Here is a 21,201-nt window from a genome sequence, read left to right as displayed (position 1 = left end):
AGTGGCTCTTTAATTACTCTGTAGTGGAAGAAATACACTGTGCATCTGCTTGGGGAAACTTTCATCTGTTCTTACTACAAATCTGCTAGGATTAAGCCCACTGAAAACAACTGCCAGCCAAGTCTGTGCACAGTGCAGTCTAGCACAAGTAAAGTCCTTTCCACAAATGCTACATAACACCTCACAGGTGATAGTGATCATTGACCATATGTTGCATGTGAATAAAACTGTAATTTTTGGGGAGGAATCCTTTTTTATTGTTTGCTGCAGCAGGTACTGTCTTAAAAGGAGCATTCACTCATTTGAGTGAGAGGAGGGTAAATGTTTCTTGGTTGCTGCCATCTGTACTTTTTAAAAGCTTTATATTAAAAATAATGATCATCATTTTTTAAAAAAAATATGTTATCTGATTAATTGATGGTACCTCTTTAGTTGATCAAAATATTTTTGGTGAATCAATCTGATTAACTCAATAATTGATTCAACATTTGTAAGGTTAATTTAGGGATAGTCTGCTTTCCTTTTAAAAAAAATAAAGTAAAACTTTCTGATTTCAAAGTAGGCTTCAGTGCAAATGTTTGTATGTGAAACAGAGTTAGATAAAAATAGGCTATCTTCTGGAGCTTCCAGAAATAGTTTTACAATCCTGGTCTTAAAACCAAGGAGAAAATGGTTGAAATAAATAGAAGTGCAGTTGACTGGGCAGCTACCAACCACGTTCATACCCTGGTAATCTACAACTTCATTGTTAACTATTTGATATACAGACATTGTCACAGTACCGCATTGAATATTTTCAACTCGGATTGTTGTATTTATATAGTTTTGCAATAGCTATGGCCTAAGATGTGTTATTTCTCTAAAGGCACGTTGCAGGAAAACAAAAACGAAAAGCTGGCAATAGTATAGTCTTAGTATCAAAAGACTGTGAAGTTTTGCAAACACCCATGGATTGTTTCTGAAGTGGCTATTTAAATGCAACTCTTGCTTCTGTTAGCTTTATCGTGAGCTGCTTTTGACTAGTTTTTTTAGGATGGAAGTTTGCCTGTTGGGTCAACATTGAAACAAACTGAATTTGTTTGTTTTATTATCATGGTGACTTATACTTCCTTTTTCTCATCTCCTCATTGTACACATTATTTAAAGGATTTCAGGTGTGGCTTTGTTCTTCTGTACTTTCCCACTGTTTGGTATGCTGCTGTTGAAGCCATTTTGGTGGGAAAAGAATTTCTGTAGAACTACGTATTCTCAAGAGGGCCAGTGCATGAGGGGCTTTGCTGTATTGCCACATTTTGCAAGCCATTTTAATGTTCTCTTAATGCTAAATGCTTAAACTCTGGAACTGCATTGTGTCCACCTCAGGCAAAAAAGACCACTTTTTTAAAAAAAAAATGGTCTAGGCGAGGAAATGGGGCTGCATTTCCATCTGAGTAGTCGTCTAGAGGTCACATGTCTGTGGTGGGCGGGGCCTGAGGCAAAAGTGGATAAAGCAACAAATACCTCTAGCCAGACAGGCATAAACACTGAAGGAAGGTGTGAAGTATACCTGGTGACTGGTGTATCTGAGGAGAGGGTGTGGCCTGGGGACAGTCCTGAGGGCCAGATAGAGAGGCCTTGAGGGCCACCAGGCCAGTGGCACCACGCCCCTGGTTTTCGGGAATGTAGGGCCAATGAGGAGAGAGAACTGGCAGAGCTAAAAAGCAGGTTGCCAAGAAGGCAATTCAGAAGCAGGAATGGGAATGAGGCAAAGAGAAGCTTGATATGAGAAGAGACTGGAGGGGAGGAGAAGGCAAAGGTATGCAGGGAGAATTAGAAACTGGGGAAGGAAATACAGTCATGCCTCATGTTGCGTCCGCTCCAGGCTACATCTTTTCAAGTTGCGTCCTGCGGCAACCCAGAAGTACCAGAATGGGTTACTTCTGGGTTCGCCGCTCGCACATGCTCAGAAGCACTAAATCGCACCGTGCGCAGACGCGGCACTTCTGGATGCGAACGATTCGAGTTGCAGACGTGCCTCTGGGATGGATTACGTCCACAACTCGAGGTTCTACTGTACTCCATTGACTAGGCATTGAACAAAAGGTCAGGGTCTTGGTATTTATGCCTTGCTCAGCCAATCAGGAAGGCCCATGCTGCTTTTCTTTAGTGAGATGACTACCACATGAACTGAAAGAATGCATGATAAGGTGGTGTGGCCTCAGCCCACAACTGGCACATGTTGCTGACGTGCCCCCCAATCTGTCCGCATGTCTGTAGAGCTTCTCCAGGTGAAGCCAGGTGTGCAGGCCTCCTCCTTACACATAGGTGGGCTGCTGTAGATGTTACTTTTAGCATACACCATGACAGAAATACTCTAGCGTAGCAAGCTTGCGCTCCCAATTTCTCAGAGCCTAATTTCCCAGAGTCGTTTATTTACCATAACTTTAAAAGTAGGAGCTTGGTGACCGGCTGAGAGTAGTCACTCTCATAGCAATAACAAAGGAACCTCATATATGCTTTTATATGAAGCCAACGCTATTTTGATATATTGGATGCTAAAGGACAAGTGTGTCTCCTAAGCTATCCAGAACGCATTAAATTTCTGCTGCATTCAAATTATATTCTGAAGTTGAAAACCTTGCTTTTAGCTCTGTTTGTGTATCCTGGGGCAAATACTTGGAATAAAAAATATCGCTTTTCAGCAGACCTGTATGCCTTGCTGCCCTTTTGTCTGGTAGGGAAGCATGATTCAAGCTGTCATTGTTATTCTGTTACATTGAGAGGTCACTGGGTTAAATTAGAGGCCTGTGTTCATTCAGCCTTGATGGTATGAGTCCAAGACTCCAGAAGAAAAGCTGAAATAACCAATCTAATAGGCTGGCCACCTGTCCAGTGGTGAATTAAAATTCAGACCAGGACTAGCTTGAAAGTACTAGAAGCCTCCAATGCATCTATATGCCCATGAAAGATAGAACAAAGGGTTGGGGGGGTGAGCTTAAATGCAGAAAAAAATAAAATCTAGATGTTTCTCAAGAGAAGGGTTGCTCTTCTAGTGTAGATAATCTATACTGTAGTGAACGTTTGGAAACATCTCTTGGTTAAATTTTTCTTACTTTTACTAAAATAGTTTTGAAAATGGATAGCACCAGGTCCAACTCAGTTACAAGAGATTTTGGGTCAGTAGTAGCAAAATGAGATCTGAAGTTGGTATAGATACTGATTTAGAATATTAAAATGGCTACTTTTTCTCTGAATTAATAGGGAAATGGTGGGATCCCCTTGTATTTACATTTTTCTGCTATGCATATTTTACAAAAACCAACCAGATAAATTGGGACATTATTTTGTTCTTTTTCTTAGCTCCAGGAATGATAATGGTAATATGTTATTATTTATATGCCACACATCTGACTGGGTTGCCCCAGCTACTCTGGGCAGCTCCCAACAAAAAAAGAGTAAAAACACAGTACAACTTTTGTCTTGTGTTTCACTATAAAAATTTTACCTCACACCTGAGTGCATTTAACTTAGGTTACATTGGTGCTTTCTTTGTGGGGCTACCCATAAGGTTGTCCCAGAAACTGCAGCTAGTGCAAAATGCAGTGGCTCATCTACTCACTGGGGCAGAATGTCACCATCAGGTTCTGTCATTGCTGAAAAACTTGAAATGCCTGTCAATTAACTACCAAGCTAAATTCACCCTTATGCAGCTTGGATCCAGGATACCTAAAATACTGTCCTATCCCTTCTATATCAAATCAATTCCTGTGCTCTGCAGAAGAGGGTCTCCTACAGATACCACCTCATCATGAAGGCCATTCCATAAAATGTTGAAACTGGACTTTTAGTGTGGCAGCGCCTGTCCTTTAGACCTTTCTCACACCGTATACCAGAGGGACACTGTCTTTATTTTTATTTTTTATTTTTTGGCTGCCTATTGAAGATCATTCTCTTTCAAGTGAGGGATTGTCTCGTTTAAGTGAAGATCTTTTAGCCTGCTCTCTAATCTGCAGTTGCCTACAAACTGTGTTTTTATATGTTTCACTGTTGATGATTTTATTGTTAAATTACTTCAGGATGGTTTATGGGAAGTGCTTCATAAATGAAATAGATAAATATATAAACTTAAGTAAGCTGCAGTGAAATCATTGGGATGAAGGGGCAGTTTCAGCTGAAACGTTTGGTGTTGGCTGAGGTGGTGAAGGCACCATGAGAGTTGTGTCTTGGTCGTGTTTACTTTTCATGTGAATACTCTGGCACAGCACATGGCTCAGCTTTAGTTTGCCACCTCATAAAACGTGGGGTGGTGAACAAACAGGTGGTAAACCTCTTGTCATATGTCTGTGATGGGTCAAACAGTCATCTTCCCAAATAAATCATCCCATGGGGCTTAATCTCTTCAACTGTTTGTTTGAATCTGTCCTATTTCCATTTGAGCATGTTTGGGAAAAGTGCGCCCTTTTGTCTTTTGTTATTTTTGCTTCAACTCATTGGTCTACTCTTGTTCTTCCTTCAGAATTGCACGTCTGACATGTCTGCGGGATATGCTCTCATTCATAGCAATAAACATTTAAATACAATTAGATTGGATTATGATTGTTGCTGTCTTGGTGTTTAACTGGTGCTTCCCTCAGCAAATCTGTTATGTGTGGACAATGTTACCTTCTAAACAGCTTAGTTCAACAAGGTTTCTTAGATGCAGGTGAATGGGTGATTAAAGATACGTGTACGCATATATATGATGTCCACATTTTATGTATTTGCAGGAAACACTAACACTTCCTATAGCTGTCATAATGTGTGGTGTTCCCCTGAGGAACCAGATCTATTCTGTGAAACATTTAGGAGTTAGAAAAGAGTTCCATGAGGCTAATAATTCCATTTCATTATATAAACAACTGAAAAATATTTCGTATTAGTTTCCTTCTTCCTTCTGTTTTTTGGCTTGTTATCTTCCCAAGGGCCTACAGTTGAGCTGATTGATAACCGTTAGTCAAATCCAGTAACTGTATCTGTCTGTGGTTGGAGAGGGGTGTTGAAGTGGATGCCAGACTTATTCAGTTGTGGTTTTTTTCTTCAAGCTCCCAATCATGCCAGGCTTTGTCACAATAGTAGATATGATGGGCAAAGGAAACCGTTGATAAACCATAGAAACCAAAAACTGTTACTTGCCCTAACAAAAGCAAAGAGGGGAGGGGGAACGCCAGCTTGGCAGACAGGATTTTTTTTATTTTTTATTTTTTTGAGAGAGAGATATTTTAAACAAACGGCAAAGCAGTGACAGAAATCAGTTGTGTTGCTAAGCACAAAGGCAGCATTTGCTAGAAATAATGCAGCATCAAACCTTTTGTGAGAGCAGGAGAGTTGTAACATACATACATACATACATACATACATAAATAAATAAATAAATGTGTTTGCGAGAAGTGGTGAGCAAAGGGGGGTTATTCATTTGTTTTTGGTCATGTTCTTTTTATGTATTTTGTTAATTTTAGCTTGTATTTTTATGTTGTGAACTACCCTGAAATCTGTGGATGAAGGGCAGTATACAAATTTAATGAATAAACAAACAAACAAACAAACAAAATCCTCAACCGATAGCCTTGATCTTTGTAAATAAGAGTTGTTGTTTTCAAAGCTCCAATTGGTTGTTTGTTAAGTATAAATTTAAGGCAATCCGCTAGGAAGTTACTCTGCACAAATTCTATTGGAATGGACGGCAGCTTCATGGGAAAATGGCCATTTCACCCATTGAGTTCAGTTCCTTTATATGTGCAATCTTATACCCACTCACCTGGTAGGGCGTCCCAAGGAATTCAGTGGAACTTACATTTGAGTAAATGTGTGTAGGATTGCACTGTTAGATTCTATTAAGATCTTTTGAGAAAGCCTACCTTTCTGAAGAGATAAATTTGTTGTGTACATTAAGAGCTGTTGTTTTGTTGAAGGAAGTTATATTGAAAATAACAAATGAAAATAAGTCTGCTGTCTTAACTACACTTGCTTAGAATCTGCAAACTTCACTAAAATCAATGAGGCTTACTTCCATGTGAATGTGCTTAGGTTTGGAGTGAAATCTAACCTACTTAAAAAGATAAAGCTTTGTATATTTTGACACTTTGTATGTCATGCTGACATCTGAGACTGTTTGAAGATGAAATCTAAAAGGTCAGAGACCCAGCTCTTAGGAAAATAATTTTGTCCATCATATCTATATCTATATAGATCTATATATGCTAGTTTGAGCTGATTAAGAAACATCTTACTTTATCCAATATAGTAATGAAAATGTATATATGGTTCTCCAGTTTACAAGAAGCTGCCAACAAAATAGTTTCAAATTCCAGACAGGAGTGCAGAATATTCTTCCCACTTTGGGATCATTTAATTCAAACTGAAGATATTTCAAAATGCACCTTTGTGTTTAGTTTTTCTAAACAAAAAAGTAGTTTACATGGGTTAAAGGAGGCAATTTTATATTTATAGGTATAAATCTACTAGTTTGCCCCCCCCCTTTTATCAGATTTGTCTTAGCAACTCCCTCATCAAGCCTTTTTGTTTTATTCATTTTAAAATTATTTTAAAGCATAAGGTTAATAGACATTCAGGCATGTGGAAAATCAAATAGATATCTGAAAAAGGATAGGACAGCGGGACATTGACAGCCGAGGCAAAAACATAACACAACTCTGAAATATTTTGCCATCTTGTACCAAGTAATTACAATCCTGAGCCAGATTTGCTCAAAGGGAATGAGAAGGAGCACAGTGTGGGATCTGATGCTGTTTAGACATTTAAAGAATTATATATTTTTTCCAGTTCATAAGCACATCACAGCTCCTTTGATACTGGCTACCTCTGTAGACGCCACATCGTTTCAGCCAGAGAGACTGTGAGAACATTTTATAGCCTGTAGATCGGTGTTATTGCGGACCATTTTGCGGAATCTAGGAGTAACTCACAATATTCCAAGGCGGGTGGTGGGGAAAAGAGGACTGAAATGGAATGTTTCAGAAGAGTGATATAGAAAGCTCCCTTTTACTGAGTCAAACTATTGATCCATCTATCACAGTACGTATTATCTACCCTTACTGGCAGTGTTTCTCCAGGAACTCAGGCATGGAGACTTTTCCCTGAAAATGCCAGTTATTTACATGTGCTCTTCTACTGAGCTATAACCTTTCCCCATAAGGTATATGTTTTGTTCTCTGCTGGTCCTTAGTTCATGACTAGATATGTGGACTTAAGTTCATCATTCTATGGGCTTAAGCTACTAGCCATGATGGCTGTGTTCTGCGTCTGGCAATCACAAGTTGGGAGCGTGCTGTTGCACTCACGTCCTGCTTCTGGGCTTCCCGTAGACATTGGGTTGGCCACTATGAGAGCAGGACTAGATGGGCCATTGGCCTAATCCAGAGGACTCGTTTAACCTTCTTATAGGGTAGATTGATTGAACCTTAGGAGAAATTTATTGATGGCAAGAGCAGTTCAAGAATGGAACCAATTACATTGAGGGGTGTTGGGCTCACCTTCACTCAAGGTCCTCATCGAGAGGCTGGACACATTGGGGCTTCTCTGGTTCAGAATTTCTTGCATTGACCAATTATCTTACCATGGTGTACTTGAGCTCCATGATAATAGAATATTATCCAGACATAGCTGTCTGGAGCAGTTTTTTTCCTTTTTCCATGACAGCAAGCTGGTCATCATGACCAGGTCAGAATGTATGTTAATGCTCAGCGACGAGCTATTCTTATCTTGCGGTGCGTCTCGCAAATAAAACTGCCTATATATTGAGATCATCATTATGCATTACTTTCAGAGTGCCTGACACATTAGTTAACACTCATAACAATGCCTTGTGCTCAGGCTTAAAAGAAAAGCAACAGCCAGCAGATCGAAGGCATGTGGAAAAGAGAATGGGAAGGATGAAGTAGCATCTTGAAAACAGGTGGCTCCTATTTAGCCCTTAGATGAAAATCACTTGGCTTTTCAAATACATATAGAGGCATGTAAATAACTTAACATTATTTCCCCCCTTTAACTCATTATTTCTTGAGGCACTTCAGGTATATTTAAGGAGTATTTTTAAAAACACGTACAAGCGGCCGTGACCATTTTGCATGGGGTTCCATTCCTCCCCGCCTGCCCCCGCCCCCCGTCGATGGAGCATGCATAAGCCTGCCCTGTTCTGCCCCCTTCCGGGTCCCACAGGATGTGTGCAAAATGGTCACTGCCTGTATTCATGTTTCAATATAAGACAAGATCAAAGTACTTCATAATTTTGATGTGAAATCAGACTCCATGTAATTTTGTCAAACAAACTTATTTATTTAAATTGGAGCAGCCAAACTGGATGAACTCAACACATTTGCCTAGTCCTTCCTGCTGAATACTGTATATTGTATTGTTTTGAGCTCAAATCACTATGGTATATACTATGAACAAAATATCAATTTTCTGTCTGCTGTCACGAGAGCTCTTAATTTCTTCTGCACGTGTTTAGTAAGCTTTGATAAGGCAAAGCAGCTGCTCCAAATTATATATTTTACCTCATCTTGCTTTCATGGCTTTTATGCCAAAACCCAGACAGCTGGTATAAAAGTTGAAATTTCACCTTGTGCTGCATAATAGCATGGTATTTAGTGTTGTAACGGTTTCCGATGCTTTTATTGTTTTGAAAGTCTAACCTTCTTCTGAAGCCCTTTGCTAATCGTCCATATTCCATTACATATAATTTCAAACGTTTGCTTTATCTAGTTTTTAACTATAAGTGCAGGCCACACTGTGAGCCATTAATTATCACTTGATATAAGCCACAGAGGTGGTACCAAGTATACCTTGATCAACAAGCTGGGCAAATTAAAAACGTACATGAGTGGAAAACCAAATCCGGCATTCACACTGTTACTCAAGCGATGCCTGTTTAAATTAGGTTACATTATTTTTGTTTCGTGGCAAAATTCATATATTTTTTAAAGGAAGTGGTAGAGAATAAGGAAAGATCGATGCTGTTGATGGAGGATGCTACCCCATTACCAGCATACAATTAAGATTCTGTTGCCAGACCAGTTGGATTCTGTGTGTTTCAGGCAGCAAAAGGCATTCTCAACCCCCTTAATAAAAAGTACAGTAGACAAATCCAAGAGACCATTTTGGTTTTTTAAGGGTTACGTGGACAACATCTGACTTTAAAGGGGAAGAACCATAGCGCAGTGGTAGAGCATCTGCTTTTCATGCTGAAGGTCCCAGGTTCAATCCCAGGCATCTCTGAGTAGGGCTAGGAATGCCCTGGGGAGTTTGAAACCTTTCCCCAAAGATTCTGTGTTGTATTGTCCCAGCATGTGTGGCTTAATCCATGATTCATTGCTGCTTATAAAGCATTTAGCACAGTTTTTAATTCTATTTTTCAAAAACCGGTGTTTTAGTGATAGAAACAGAAGATGGTGTTAATTGTTCTTCTACGAGGTACTTGTAACATTTGAGGTAACCAATAAGTTGACTGCTTTTGTTTCTTTCTTTTTTCTATTTGCTTTTTGCTCTGGTGTTAGAAAGGCCTCAAGTAGGTAAGAGTTAACTTCCTTCATGCTTTCATTCATGTGTGCAAAGGCTTTCAGCTGATACAAGTAGGAGTATGTTTGGTTAAGCAAAGTTTATTCCATGAGAAACTGACCTACTGGCATTAAACATTTGCTGTTCAAAGGTTTCCCATCATAGCAGTCTGATTAGAAATATTTTCAGTTGGTGAGGCCCAAAGCAAATATGTCTCAAACTTGGAAGGTAGAACTAGGTGTTTTTAAATAAAAAACATTCTAGTATGTTAGAAAGGAATGGTCTTAATATACAACTGGTGGGACTATACATCACTCTGACAGCCTCCTATTCAACTACCCCTCCATAGTAAATTGGCACCCCCTCTTCTGCTGTGACAAGTATGTTTTGATCAGTGAACTGATCAGTGGTTGAAGACTTAAATTTATGAAATGGTCATTCCAGATCCCTTTCCACAAATGACCATTCGGATAACCTGAATACTGTCCCATTGCCAGTTTTGAAATAACATTGGCCTTTGCGCATGGAACGGGAGGCACCTTCATGCCCTTTGCATTATGTAGCAAAATGTCTTGGACTGGCCCTGTTTTCAAAAGAAGCAGTTCACATGGTTATCTGAGAATCATTGGGTGATGTACAGCACATTTTCCAAGTGAAAGAGGAAAACAGCTGTCATCATATTCACTTAATGCTGATGTTAAATGGTCCTTACCCATGATCAGATTGCAAGTGAAATAGGAGAACCCAAATATAAGATAGTAGTTTCTTGGGCTAACACGAGTTATAGTCCACAACATCTGGTGAGTAGCCACATTGGCTAACATATTGAATTAGAATGGAGGTCATATTTTGATCATCTGTAGAATTTTACATTACGTTTCATTTCTGAATTGTTTCTGTTTTAATTGTGCTTCTTTTTCCTCTAACCATCCAAAAGGAACCTCTAATGTTGTTGTTGTTTCCAGCCAATTCTTAGAATTCTGGACTTCTCTGACCAGCCAGAGTTTGTGGAGTGTCAGCTGGTAAAAGAAGCGCTACATAGTAAAGTGAAGTTCTTCTTTGTGAAAAGTTCCAAACCTTTAAAATTTTGCTCATCTCTGTAAGGCCAAAAGAACAAACAGTCCTAACTAATGTAGGGATCAACACAGTTTGGCACAAACTGCTCATCAAGACTCTTAGTTGCTTTGCTGCGACAGAGTAGCACAGTTAAGCACTCTGTGACTTGGATAGGGGACCTGCGGGCTTCCACATGTTGTTGGAGTCCAGCCAGTAGGGCCAGTGGTCACGGATGAGGGGAGCTGGGGTTCAGCAACATCCAGAGAACCACATGTTCCCCATCCCTTCCCAATGAGGTCGCAATGCAGAAGAGTCACTGCATACTTGTAAGGGAACCACAGGTGCATATTCTTTTCCATCTTACCTGGTGAAAAGGCAAACAAGATTTGAAAACCGAATCACAGCTTTTTGCATCGGCCTCCAGGAGCTGCACCAGTAAAACTACAAAGCAAGTTTCAGCTTTACAAGATTCCTTATCGCGCATGTAAATAGCTCATTTGGATAATGGCCAAGGTGTGTAATCTCACTCTTTGATTTTATTTTTTTTTTAAAGTTTTTCCCCCTTAGAAGGGAAGCGGAATCTAAGCAGACTTGACTATAATCTTCATGGATTCCTTATCTTGTTTCAAGGTTCATTACCTACTGAAAGGGTTGACATAAAAATACAGTGTCTGTATTCTTTGTCACCTCCCAGCTTCCCACACTGATCTCTCTAGAACAAATCATATGACCCTTTGCAAATGGCAGAATGAGAGCTAAGAACCCCAATGTTTCCTTATAAAATGGATGCCCGGTAAAGCCGTCGTTTGATTGCTCCATTAGCTTCTCCACTTACCAGTCAGCATGTAGCGAGGTTTGTACATTTTCTAGCACACCAGAGTATAAATTGAACTAAGAACAAGCCAAACAAAACACTGGAGTGACCCAGTGAGACGGATTTGATTCACATCTGACCATGTGAATCAACCTTTCTGTCTGTCTGTCTCTATTTTTTTTTATAAGCCACTTTTTTCAACAGCTCAGAGTGCTCAAGAAAGAATACAAACTATATGCATGAGAACAGTATAAATCAAAGAGCAAAACTAAAATTAAATAGAACACAGCTGAGCCAGAATAGCCACTAAGAATCACAGTCAGTCACTTGTCTGTTGACATAAAAATGTATTGCACCCTTTCCAAAATCTTGCAAAAAACGGGCTTTCTTACCTAGTGCATTCCAGGGTCTGACACTCCACATAGAAAAAGCCTTTCCCCCTGCTACAGTTGTAATGATCAGACAGTGCTCAGGGCTACCACCCCCATCTTAATAGATGTATAGCCTCATATGGAGCATGTGTGGCAAGACAGTCCTTTGAGTATGTGGATCTCATGAAGAGGTTTAATCTTGAAACCAGAGCCTTTGCAGATCTGCAGCTTTTTAAAATTTGTCCAGGTGTAACTAGGGGGCTCATCCACACCCACAATTGCCCCACCACTTTCCCCGGAGAAAACCTGTGGTTTAGTGCTGAATCGAAACAAACAGCAATTGAGTTTTCACCAGATTGCTGTTGGTTCTGATTTAGCGCTAAAGAGCAGGTTTCTTGGGGGAAGGCAGTGGGAGAAGGGAAAAACCACTTGGAACCATGCTTAGAAAGCATGGGACAAGTGGTTCTAGGCACAGGACAAGCAGAAGCATGGACGAGTCCTAACATGGTGCCCTCCAGAGGCTATGGAACTCCACCTCTCATCAGCTCCAGGCAGCATGGTTCCATCCCTGATTTGGAATGTATCTTCCAACCACCTCCCTTTATTAAATGGCTCCAATATCTGTTTTTCTATGGAAATAACTCAGTAATAACTCGGCTTTACACCCCAGTGAGTCTTGTATTTCTTGAGCTTGAAGCTGTTCTGTAGTCCTCTCTTGAAACTCACAGGGAAGGATCAAGAATCCCACTGGATACTTCCAAGCTTTTTTACATATGGCTGAGGTAGCTTTCTGGACTATGCATTATGTTGTTATTATTTATAAATCATGCTTCTGAAAGAGATTGTGCATGTATGCCTCATGGGTATGTATCAACATTCACTTTATTCTGGATAATAGTATCTCAGACAACTCTTTCCTGTTCCAGCAACAGCTCATCTGGTTATAAACTCTACTTCCGCTTATACATGTATATGTAGGGGGAAAGGCAAACATAAAGTGTATATCTTAACAGTGAATGTTTTTAAATGTTTGCAGTAACATGTGAAGGCTGTAGCCAATCGCAAAGGAAGGGTGACCATTGTTCATGCATCTGTTGAATGTCCAAAAGTGCAGACCTACACTAGGCTGTGTGGAGTCCATAATTTCAGACATTCTCCAGATGCAAATGGGATCATAGACAGTTTCTGCTGTTTGGACATTTATCTGTAACAGATATATAATACTTCATTTCTGGGTGATAACATAATGTTCCACAATCTATAAGAAGGGTCCTGGCATTGAGAAGGTTGTTTTGGCTGTTTACCTATACTTTTACGCCTTACAGCCAGGGTTGTGCCAATAGCCATGTCTGCCAAGGAAATTTACCTACTGGGATTTGGTTAGCAGGCCTTGTTCATTTGACTTTTGGAAGCACATCACTGAAAACATAACCAAAACCAAAAATCTTTAAAGACATTAGAAGCAAGAAACCAGCTTGGGAGGTGGTGGAGTGGTGAACTTCATTAGTGGTTTTTAAACAGAGGTTGAATGACCACCTGCCAGGGATTCTTCAGTTGTGATTCCTGCATTGCAAAGGGTTGTATCCTTGGGGGTCTCTTCTAACCGTAATTCTATGATACAGTGGTACCCCGCAAGACGAATGCCTCGCAAGACGGAAAACCCGCAAGACGAAAGGGTTTTCTGTTTTGGAGGCGCTTCGCAAGACGAATTTCCCTATGGGCTTGCATCGCAAGACGAAAGCCCATAGGGAAATGCTGGCGGTCGGGAGCAAAGACTTTCGCCCACAGCCGGCCTTCAGAAGAGGACCTCTTCTGAAGGCCGGCGGGGGGCAAAAGTCTTTGCTCCCCCCCGCCTGCCTTCCCCCCGCCTGCCCCGGGCGATCTTAAAATGCTGGCGGGCGGGAGCGAAGCGTTTGCTGCCGACCCCCAGCATTTTAAAATCTCCCCGTGTCCCGGGAAGGTTTTAAAATGCTGGGGGTCGGGAGCAAAGCGCTGCCGACCCCCAGCATTTTAAAATCTCCCCGTGTCCCGGTAAGGTTTTAAAATGCTGGGGGTCGGGAACGAAGCGCTGCCGACCCCCAGCATTTTAAAATCTCCCCGTGTCCCGTGCTTGGGGGAGATGTCAGCAAGCCTTGCGCGCAAGGCTTGGGGCGGCAGCCTGCATCCCGAAGCAGGGGGTGAGCTGCGGAGCCCGCCCCCTGCTTGGGGGAGATGCCGGCAAGCCTTGCGCGCAAGGCTTGGGGCGGCAGCCTGCATCCCGAAGCAGGGGTTGAGCTGCGGAGCCCGCCCCCTGCCTGGGGGAGATGTTGGCAAGCCTTGCGTGCAAGGCTTGGGGCGGCAGCCTGCATCCCGAAGCAGGGGGTGAGCTGCGGAGCCCGCCCCCTGCTTGGCGGAGATGTCAGCAAGCCTTGCGCGCAAGGCTTGGGGCGGCAGCCTGCATCCCGAAGCAGGGGGTGAGCTGCGGAGCCCGCCCCCTGCTTGGGGGAGATGCCGGCAAGCCTTGCGCGCAAGGCTTGGGGCGGCAGCCTGCATCCCGAAGCAGGGGGTGAGCTGCGGAGCCCGCCCCCTGCTTGGGGGAGATGCCGGCAAGCCTTGCGCGCAAGGCTTGGGGCGGCAGCCTGCATCCCGAAGCAGGGGGTGAGCTGCGGAGCCCGCCCCCTGCTTGGGGGAGATGCCGGCAAGCCTTGCGCGCAAGGCTTGGGGCAGCAGCCTGCATCCCGAAGCAGGGGGTGAGCTGCGGAGCCCGCCCCCTGCTTCAGGCAGATGTCGGCAAGCCTCGCATGCCCGGCGGGAGGTCCCGCTTAGCCCGCTGTTCCGAAGCGGGGAGGGGGGGCGGGAAGACCTGCCCCAGCCGCCCCACTTCGGAACGCTGTTCCGAAGCGGGGCGGGGGGCGGGAACACCTTCTGAAGGCGGGCAGGGGGCGAAAGTCTTTGTCCCCCCTGCCTGCCTTCCCAGGGGCTTTTAAATCGCCCTGGACAGCGGAGAAGTCCTCCGCTGTCCGGGGCGATTTTAAAATGCCGCCCGCCAGCATTTTAAGATCGCCCCGGACAGCGGAGAAGTCCTCCGCTGTCCCAGGGTTTTTTAAAATGCTGGGGGTGGGAAGAAAAGCCCTTGTCCCGTCCCCCCCAGCCTTCAGAAGAGGTCCGGGGACAGACTGTCCCCGGATCTGGTCTGAAGGCGGTTTCCCTAGGAACGCATTAATTGATTTTCAGTGCATTCCTATGGGAAACCGTGCATCGCAAGACGAAAAAACCGCAAGACGAAGAGACTTGCGGAACGAATTAATTTCGTCTTGCGAGGCACCACTGTACTTTCCAGCTTTGTGCCCTACTGCAATTGGACTTGGTCACATTGGGCTCAGATGCAAACTTAACACTATCAGATTCCTGCCATTTCAGTGTGCTGGATGTTGTGGTAATTTTTTTGTGCCATTTCAGATTAAACTCATATTGACAGCTACAAAATGGTAGGCCTATTTCTAGAAGTAAGCACACATTCAATAGAAATTCCCCCCCATCTAGCTGTGGCCGAGTCATTCTTTTTTATTTTTGGTAAGGAAATAACGTTTGCTTGTAATCATGCTTAATAGCGACATTCAGATGAACTTCCTTCTGCACTGTGTCTCACATCCACTTGCACAGACATAGTAACTGATAGGAAAGAAGAGGAAGAAGTATCTGACCACACTGAGAAGTTTCATGCTCACAGAGAGACAGCCTGGAGCCAAGCAGAGCTCATTACAGGAGCTTGCATTTGACTAGAAGTAACTCAGAGTGGGTCCAAATTATGCAGTGCTGTCAGCTGTGGCTTGTGAAAAATTTTCCCCATGGTTGGTTCAGAGCTGTAAAAACGAGGCTGTATCTCAAGATCCTGAAAATATTGAGGATTTTCAAAGCAATCCCTCACATTTCAACCAATTATTGTTTACAGGTATTCTGCAGGGTGCTTTCCAATTTTTGCATTTTTGGCATTTTTGTGTACAGCACAAAAACAGAACTGAGGAGAGCCCAAGCAACATTAGAGAGGGATTTTGTGAGATTATCTCACTTTGGGGCTGTGACATCTGCTAGTTCCTTGCCTGCCATTTGGACTCCCTGGGGTCAAAACACAAAGACCTTCTACTGGAAAGCAAACTAGGGTATTTGACATTGTGCTGTCATTATTTAATTTTGTGGAAGATCCAGACACCCGCATTCAGTAAGCGTGTCAGTTCTAGGGAAATCACATGTTCCCAGGATATAAGCTGCAGTTTGCTGGGAAAATATGGTTTCCCCTTGTCTGGTACATCTGTTTCTGCTTGGTGGTTCCTCCCCATAATGGGAGGTTTCAGTTTTAAATATTCAATTTTAACATTGTTTTTATGGAGGCTAGACTAATCCAGTAGAGAGGGGCCATAGCTCAATGGTAGAGCCCATGCTTTGCATGCAGAATGTTCCAGGTTCAATTCTAGGCATTACCAGTTTAAGGTCAGGTAGCAGCTGATCCCAAAGATGTCTTCCTCAGAGCTAGTTAAGAAAACTGTGTTGTGTTGTTTTGTTTTGTTTTGTTTTGTTTTGTTTTGTTTTGTTTTGTTTTGTTTCAGATGTCATATTACCATCATTCCTCATTGTGTTGCTGTTGGTTTCCACAGTTCAGGAAGGTTGAGCTTGGAGCTGTTGCTTCAGTAATAAACCTGTTCAGACTGAGAGCTTATCAGAGGAGCTGGAGGTTCCACCCCTTCCTGGTTCTTTGTCAGGACTTGACTTACACATGCTTCTCCCATCTCTCAAGTAGCTAGTTGAGCACTTTGCTGGTGGCATTGAAGCTCCTGCCTGGAGTGTCACCTCCTCTCATCCTGTGGCCCTGGGGGGTGATTGGCAGGGTGTCTGACGGTGGGGCAGGAACCAAGGCAAGTAGTATTGAGACCTCTGGTCCTGGGGTGAGAATGTCTGGATCAGACGGCTGTTCACGGAGGGAGGGGGAAATAAAAATAGAGAAAAGCCAACCCCACTGCTGCCTGTCTAATTCACCCTCTTCGTAACCTGGAATTTTTTTTTTACAGACCACAGAATAGAACCACACACATCTTGGCAAATGAAAGCAGTTGTTCCTCAATAAAAATGTTATAAATTCTTCCATCTTACAATTCTGTAGTGAGTTGCTTACATAGTCATTGGACTGTGGTGGGTTTAAAAAAAAAGAATGCTGTTATGGAGTTCCTGTCATTTCCTTGAAGGTGACAAAAATATTGGAAAGTTGACAACCACAAGCAGACATTTTAATTGGGTGATATGAGTGAATTTGCAACGCTCTTTCGAAAATATTTGATGCTGGATTGTGGAGAAAGTAAGAACATCACGAGAGGCAGCTACCATCTTAGCTGGCTATACTGTACTAACAATGACAGAATCCAGATATTTGTGTTTGGAAGTTATTTCTCTTGGTTTTCATCTCTGGCTTCCAGCCCAGAATTTGAGGCTGCTGTCTTGGCAGTTCTAGAGGGTCCCACGTGGCTCTCCGTAGTGTATTTGGATTAGAAATGGGAGGTCTTGTTTTTCTCCTAAACACTAGTTTCCCTTTCCTATTGTACATACTTGGTGGATTTTGTCATGCTGTGAGGTGGTTTCCAATGAGTTAATCTGTTGAAAATGCTTTGATACTCATGCCTGGCTCAGGATGAGTCATTCTTAAGGAACTAAGTATAAGGCTTGCAAAAATAGGCTTTCTACCTTTAATGCATGTGGCTTCCTTGTTGCAGAAGACATAAATAGGTTCCTCATATTCACAATTAATTTTGTTTCTATTGTTTGGATAAGGAATAGCCCTGACATTGGCTTGTACATAGAATGTAGCTCTACTCATTTCAAACGCACAACTTATGGAGTTGCTGTCAGTGGCACTATTAAACCCAAAGCATTTGTTTTAGTCTTATGAGACACGCATAGAGCTTCTTTTTAAAAAGACTTTTCAGCTCTCACTTGGGAGAAAAATATTATGTTGGAAATGGTTTGGGAAGAGTGGATTCTAACAACCAGCTTTTTCTCTCTCAGTGAGCATTGATTTTTACAGTCTCCAAGTGGTGGGAAGCAACTGAACTGTCAGAAGGGTCCAACAAACCCCGCAGCTAGCATATGTTGGATGGATTTCAAAATGTATTCTTTTGGTTGGTCAGACACTGAAGAAGCTAAAGCAGCCAAGACTGGGAAATACATAGGAAAGCTAGATGAAGGATGTTTAAAAAAATTACTTCAATTACAGAAGGTGTTTCTGTTTTTCTTTTCAGGGCACTTTTTCGTGGAAACTCGGATGTTGATCAGCTAGGAAAAATCTTTGAGTAAGTAATAGCTTCCTGCATTTTTTTCACATAATTAATTTTTAGTGCAATAAGTGCACAGGAATCATTCATCTGTTGCTGAGTCCAGATACTGCCCTTCTAAATAAAACTTCTATCTTACTTTCCAAGCACTAGATATGCCTTTTTTATAGGAGGGGCAAATCCCTTTCTTCAGATTGACTGCTCTATAGAATGTCACTACAGGAATGTCACCAGCGTCTGTTGCCTATTGTCTTTAATGATGTTGGTGACAGCAATGCAAATCCCCCTCCCCACTTAGTGAAATTCTATTATTTCATTTTTTTAAGAACAAACATGTTAGCAGTCTCTTCCATGTCTGTGTTCCATGAAAAGTGCCACAATTCTGGAATCAAATGTTCATCCTACAATTGTATTGAGTCTTCTTGCTTTTTAATTTCATAAAGTGGCAAGGCTTCCCCCTAGTGCCTTACAATTTCAGGAATTTTGTACAGTGTATTTCCTTTCTAGGTGTACCCTAACCTGCTATGCTTTTGTTTCATACTATGGCATAGCTGTGATGTGGTCTCCTTTCTCTTCCTTTCCCATCCATTCTCCTTACTTTATGTTCCTTGCCTTTTTAGATTGTAAGCCTGAAGGCAATTCCCCCATCTCCGCACTTAAATTGATGTGAGCCAATTGGCCTGCAAAGATGGGTAGATGGGTAGCTGTATACTGGCTGGTCCTTCATCCCTTGTAGCCAGGCCGTCTCCTGTGCATACATTATATAAGGGATGAGAAACTTCTGGCCATCCAGAAGTTGCTGGACTCCAGTTCCTATCAGTCCTAGCCAGCCTCACCACCAGTCAGGGGTTGGGAAAGTGAAGAGTCCGAGTACATCTGGAAGGCTACAGGTTCCCCATCACTGCTTTATGTGCAGATAATAGTTTGTACCACTGCAGCAACTGGCACTGGAGTACCCAGTCTTGGGACAGTTTACGGAGGATTGCGTCTATTGAATAATAGAAATTCTGGGCTCCTTTGGGAGAAAGTTACAATTTTAATAATTAAATTAAATTAAATTAATCCCCTTTGGCACTGCAGTGGTCCGCTGCTTGATACCATTGTAGTCAAAATGGGACTTTATTTTATGATACATATTTTAAAATCCTAATTCTATTTGTTTCCCCTAGTTAAGTCAGTATAGTGTTTTAAAAATTGGGATTGAATGGCAAGTAGCTTCTGCTCTAGTCTGCTACTTAGAGTTCTCCGTTGTTTGGCACAACAACCTGCAGAAATGAAAAGAAAGACTTCCCGATGCCTTTTTAACACACTTTTTAGGAAACCCTTTCTTCAGCTGTGGAAGAATGACCAAGCTATGGATAGCATAGGTCATCAGTCTTGAAGAGCGGCTGCATGCATGAATTGCAGACATGAATGGTAGAGAAGTGATGCTCGGCAAACTCAGGATGGAGAATAGAAACAAACACTGTATTAACAGGGAGCTTAAGCTTCTGCTAGGCATTAGTGTGCAAGCCTCTAAGCACTGACTTCTTCGTTCTCTCCTTTCTGTTTCTTATGCTCATTTTTATGTAGTCTTTCTTACTAGAATGTGCACCAGCCCAGGCAACATGACCAATGGTTGTTTTTAAGCATTAAGCAAGGAAGCCTGGGTTGTTGGGGATTGTTTGTTTGTTATTAAATTTATATCCCACCTTTCCTCCCAAAAGAGCCCAGGGTGGCGATATATCACTGGAAATCTTTAAAAATAAAAAAGAGTGGCCCATACATAACATAAACACAGGATATTTTAAAAGTTAAAACATATATGCTCCAGATCCACACATGCAGCAGACTTCTACAGCATGCATCAGATGGGTAGATGCCCACTGAATGCATTGAAGAAAGAGGGTGAAAGGGAGAAAAAGCTCCTGCTCTTTACTGTGCTCATATTCTTCCCAACCTCAGTTTTACATTTTTTATTTCTTACTGTTGACAGTTTAGTAACATTTTTATTTAAGCGCTATTCTGTATATTCTGTCAGCAATATTCCAGTATGTTGAGAAGGCTACAGTATGTTGGGGCACTTTAGTTTAGAGAAAGGTAAGTAAAGGGGGACATAATAGGAGATATCTGAATTTATTGATTATTTATTTAGTATAAAACAATGCATGGTATTGAGTAATTGGATAGAGAGCTCATAATAGTAGAACCAGGGGTCCATTCAACAAAACTGAATGTTAGAACATTCAAGACAGATAAAAGGACATTCTTTTCATCTAGTACATGGCTAAACTATGGAAAGCAGCTGCTGCAAGATATAGTGACAGTAACTGGCTTGAATGGCTTCAGATTTGCAGGGGGATAAGGCTACTAATGGATGCGGATGGTGCTGTGGTCTAAACCACAGACCACTTGCGGATCAGAAGGTCGGCAGTTCGAATCCCCGCAACAGGGCGAGCTCCCGTTGTTCAGTCCCAGCTCCTGCCCACCTAGCAGTTCGAAAGCACATCAAGTTCAAGTAGATAAATAGGTACCGCTCCGGTGGGAAGGTAAACAGCATTTCCGTGCGCTGCTCTGGTTCACCAGAAGCGGCTTACTCATGCTGGCCACATGACCCAGAAGCTGTCTGCGGACAAATGCTGGCTCCCTCGGCCTATAGAACGAGATGAGTGCACAACCCCAGAGTCATCCGCGACTGGACCTAATGGTCAGGGGTACCTCTACCTTTTAAGGCTAGCAATGGCTGCTGGTCATGATGGCTAGATTTTACCTCCAGTACCATAGGCAGCATGCTTCTGGATGCTTGTTGCTGGAGTATACAAATGGAAGAATGCTGGGACACTTGTGGCCTTTTGTTGTTGGCTTTTTGGCTTCCCATGGGCATATGGTTGGGCAGCTTAATTACAACTTCCATCAGCCCTAGGCAAGCATGGCCAATAGCCAGGGGTGATGGGAGTTGTAATTCAGAAACATCTAGCGAGCCAAAGGTTCCCTACACCTTTGGAAGATCACGGCAAGGAAAGGAAATCTTATTTTCTCCAGACTAATTTATTCAGTTCTGAAAAGCCACTTTTTCAAAGAGCTTTTTAGAAAAGAGTCAAACAGTGCTTTTGCCAAACTTATCACTGTCCAATTTTAAAACTGTATCATATCT

The 21,201-nt window shown here is 42.3% G+C and overlaps 1 protein-coding gene across 4 annotated transcripts in view; it reads left to right on the top strand.

Moving 5' to 3' along the window:
• Positions 1 to 21,201, top strand: part of CDK6 (cyclin dependent kinase 6) — a 107,974-nt gene that overhangs the window by 69,809 nt on the left and 16,964 nt on the right. For all 4 annotated transcript variants that reach the window (XM_083467709.1, XM_083467712.1, XM_083467711.1 and 1 more), the window contains one exon: positions 18,036 to 18,086. In XM_083467709.1, coding sequence (XP_083323835.1) covers positions 18,036 to 18,086 — 51 coding nt within the window. The remainder of the gene's footprint in view (positions 1 to 18,035; positions 18,087 to 21,201) is intronic.

Source organism: Podarcis liolepis, assembly GCF_965112155.1.
Source record: "Podarcis liolepis genome assembly, chromosome: 12".
Lineage (NCBI taxonomy): Eukaryota > Metazoa > Chordata > Lepidosauria > Squamata > Lacertidae > Podarcis > Podarcis liolepis.
This window is presented reverse-complemented; position numbering and strand designations above follow the sequence as displayed.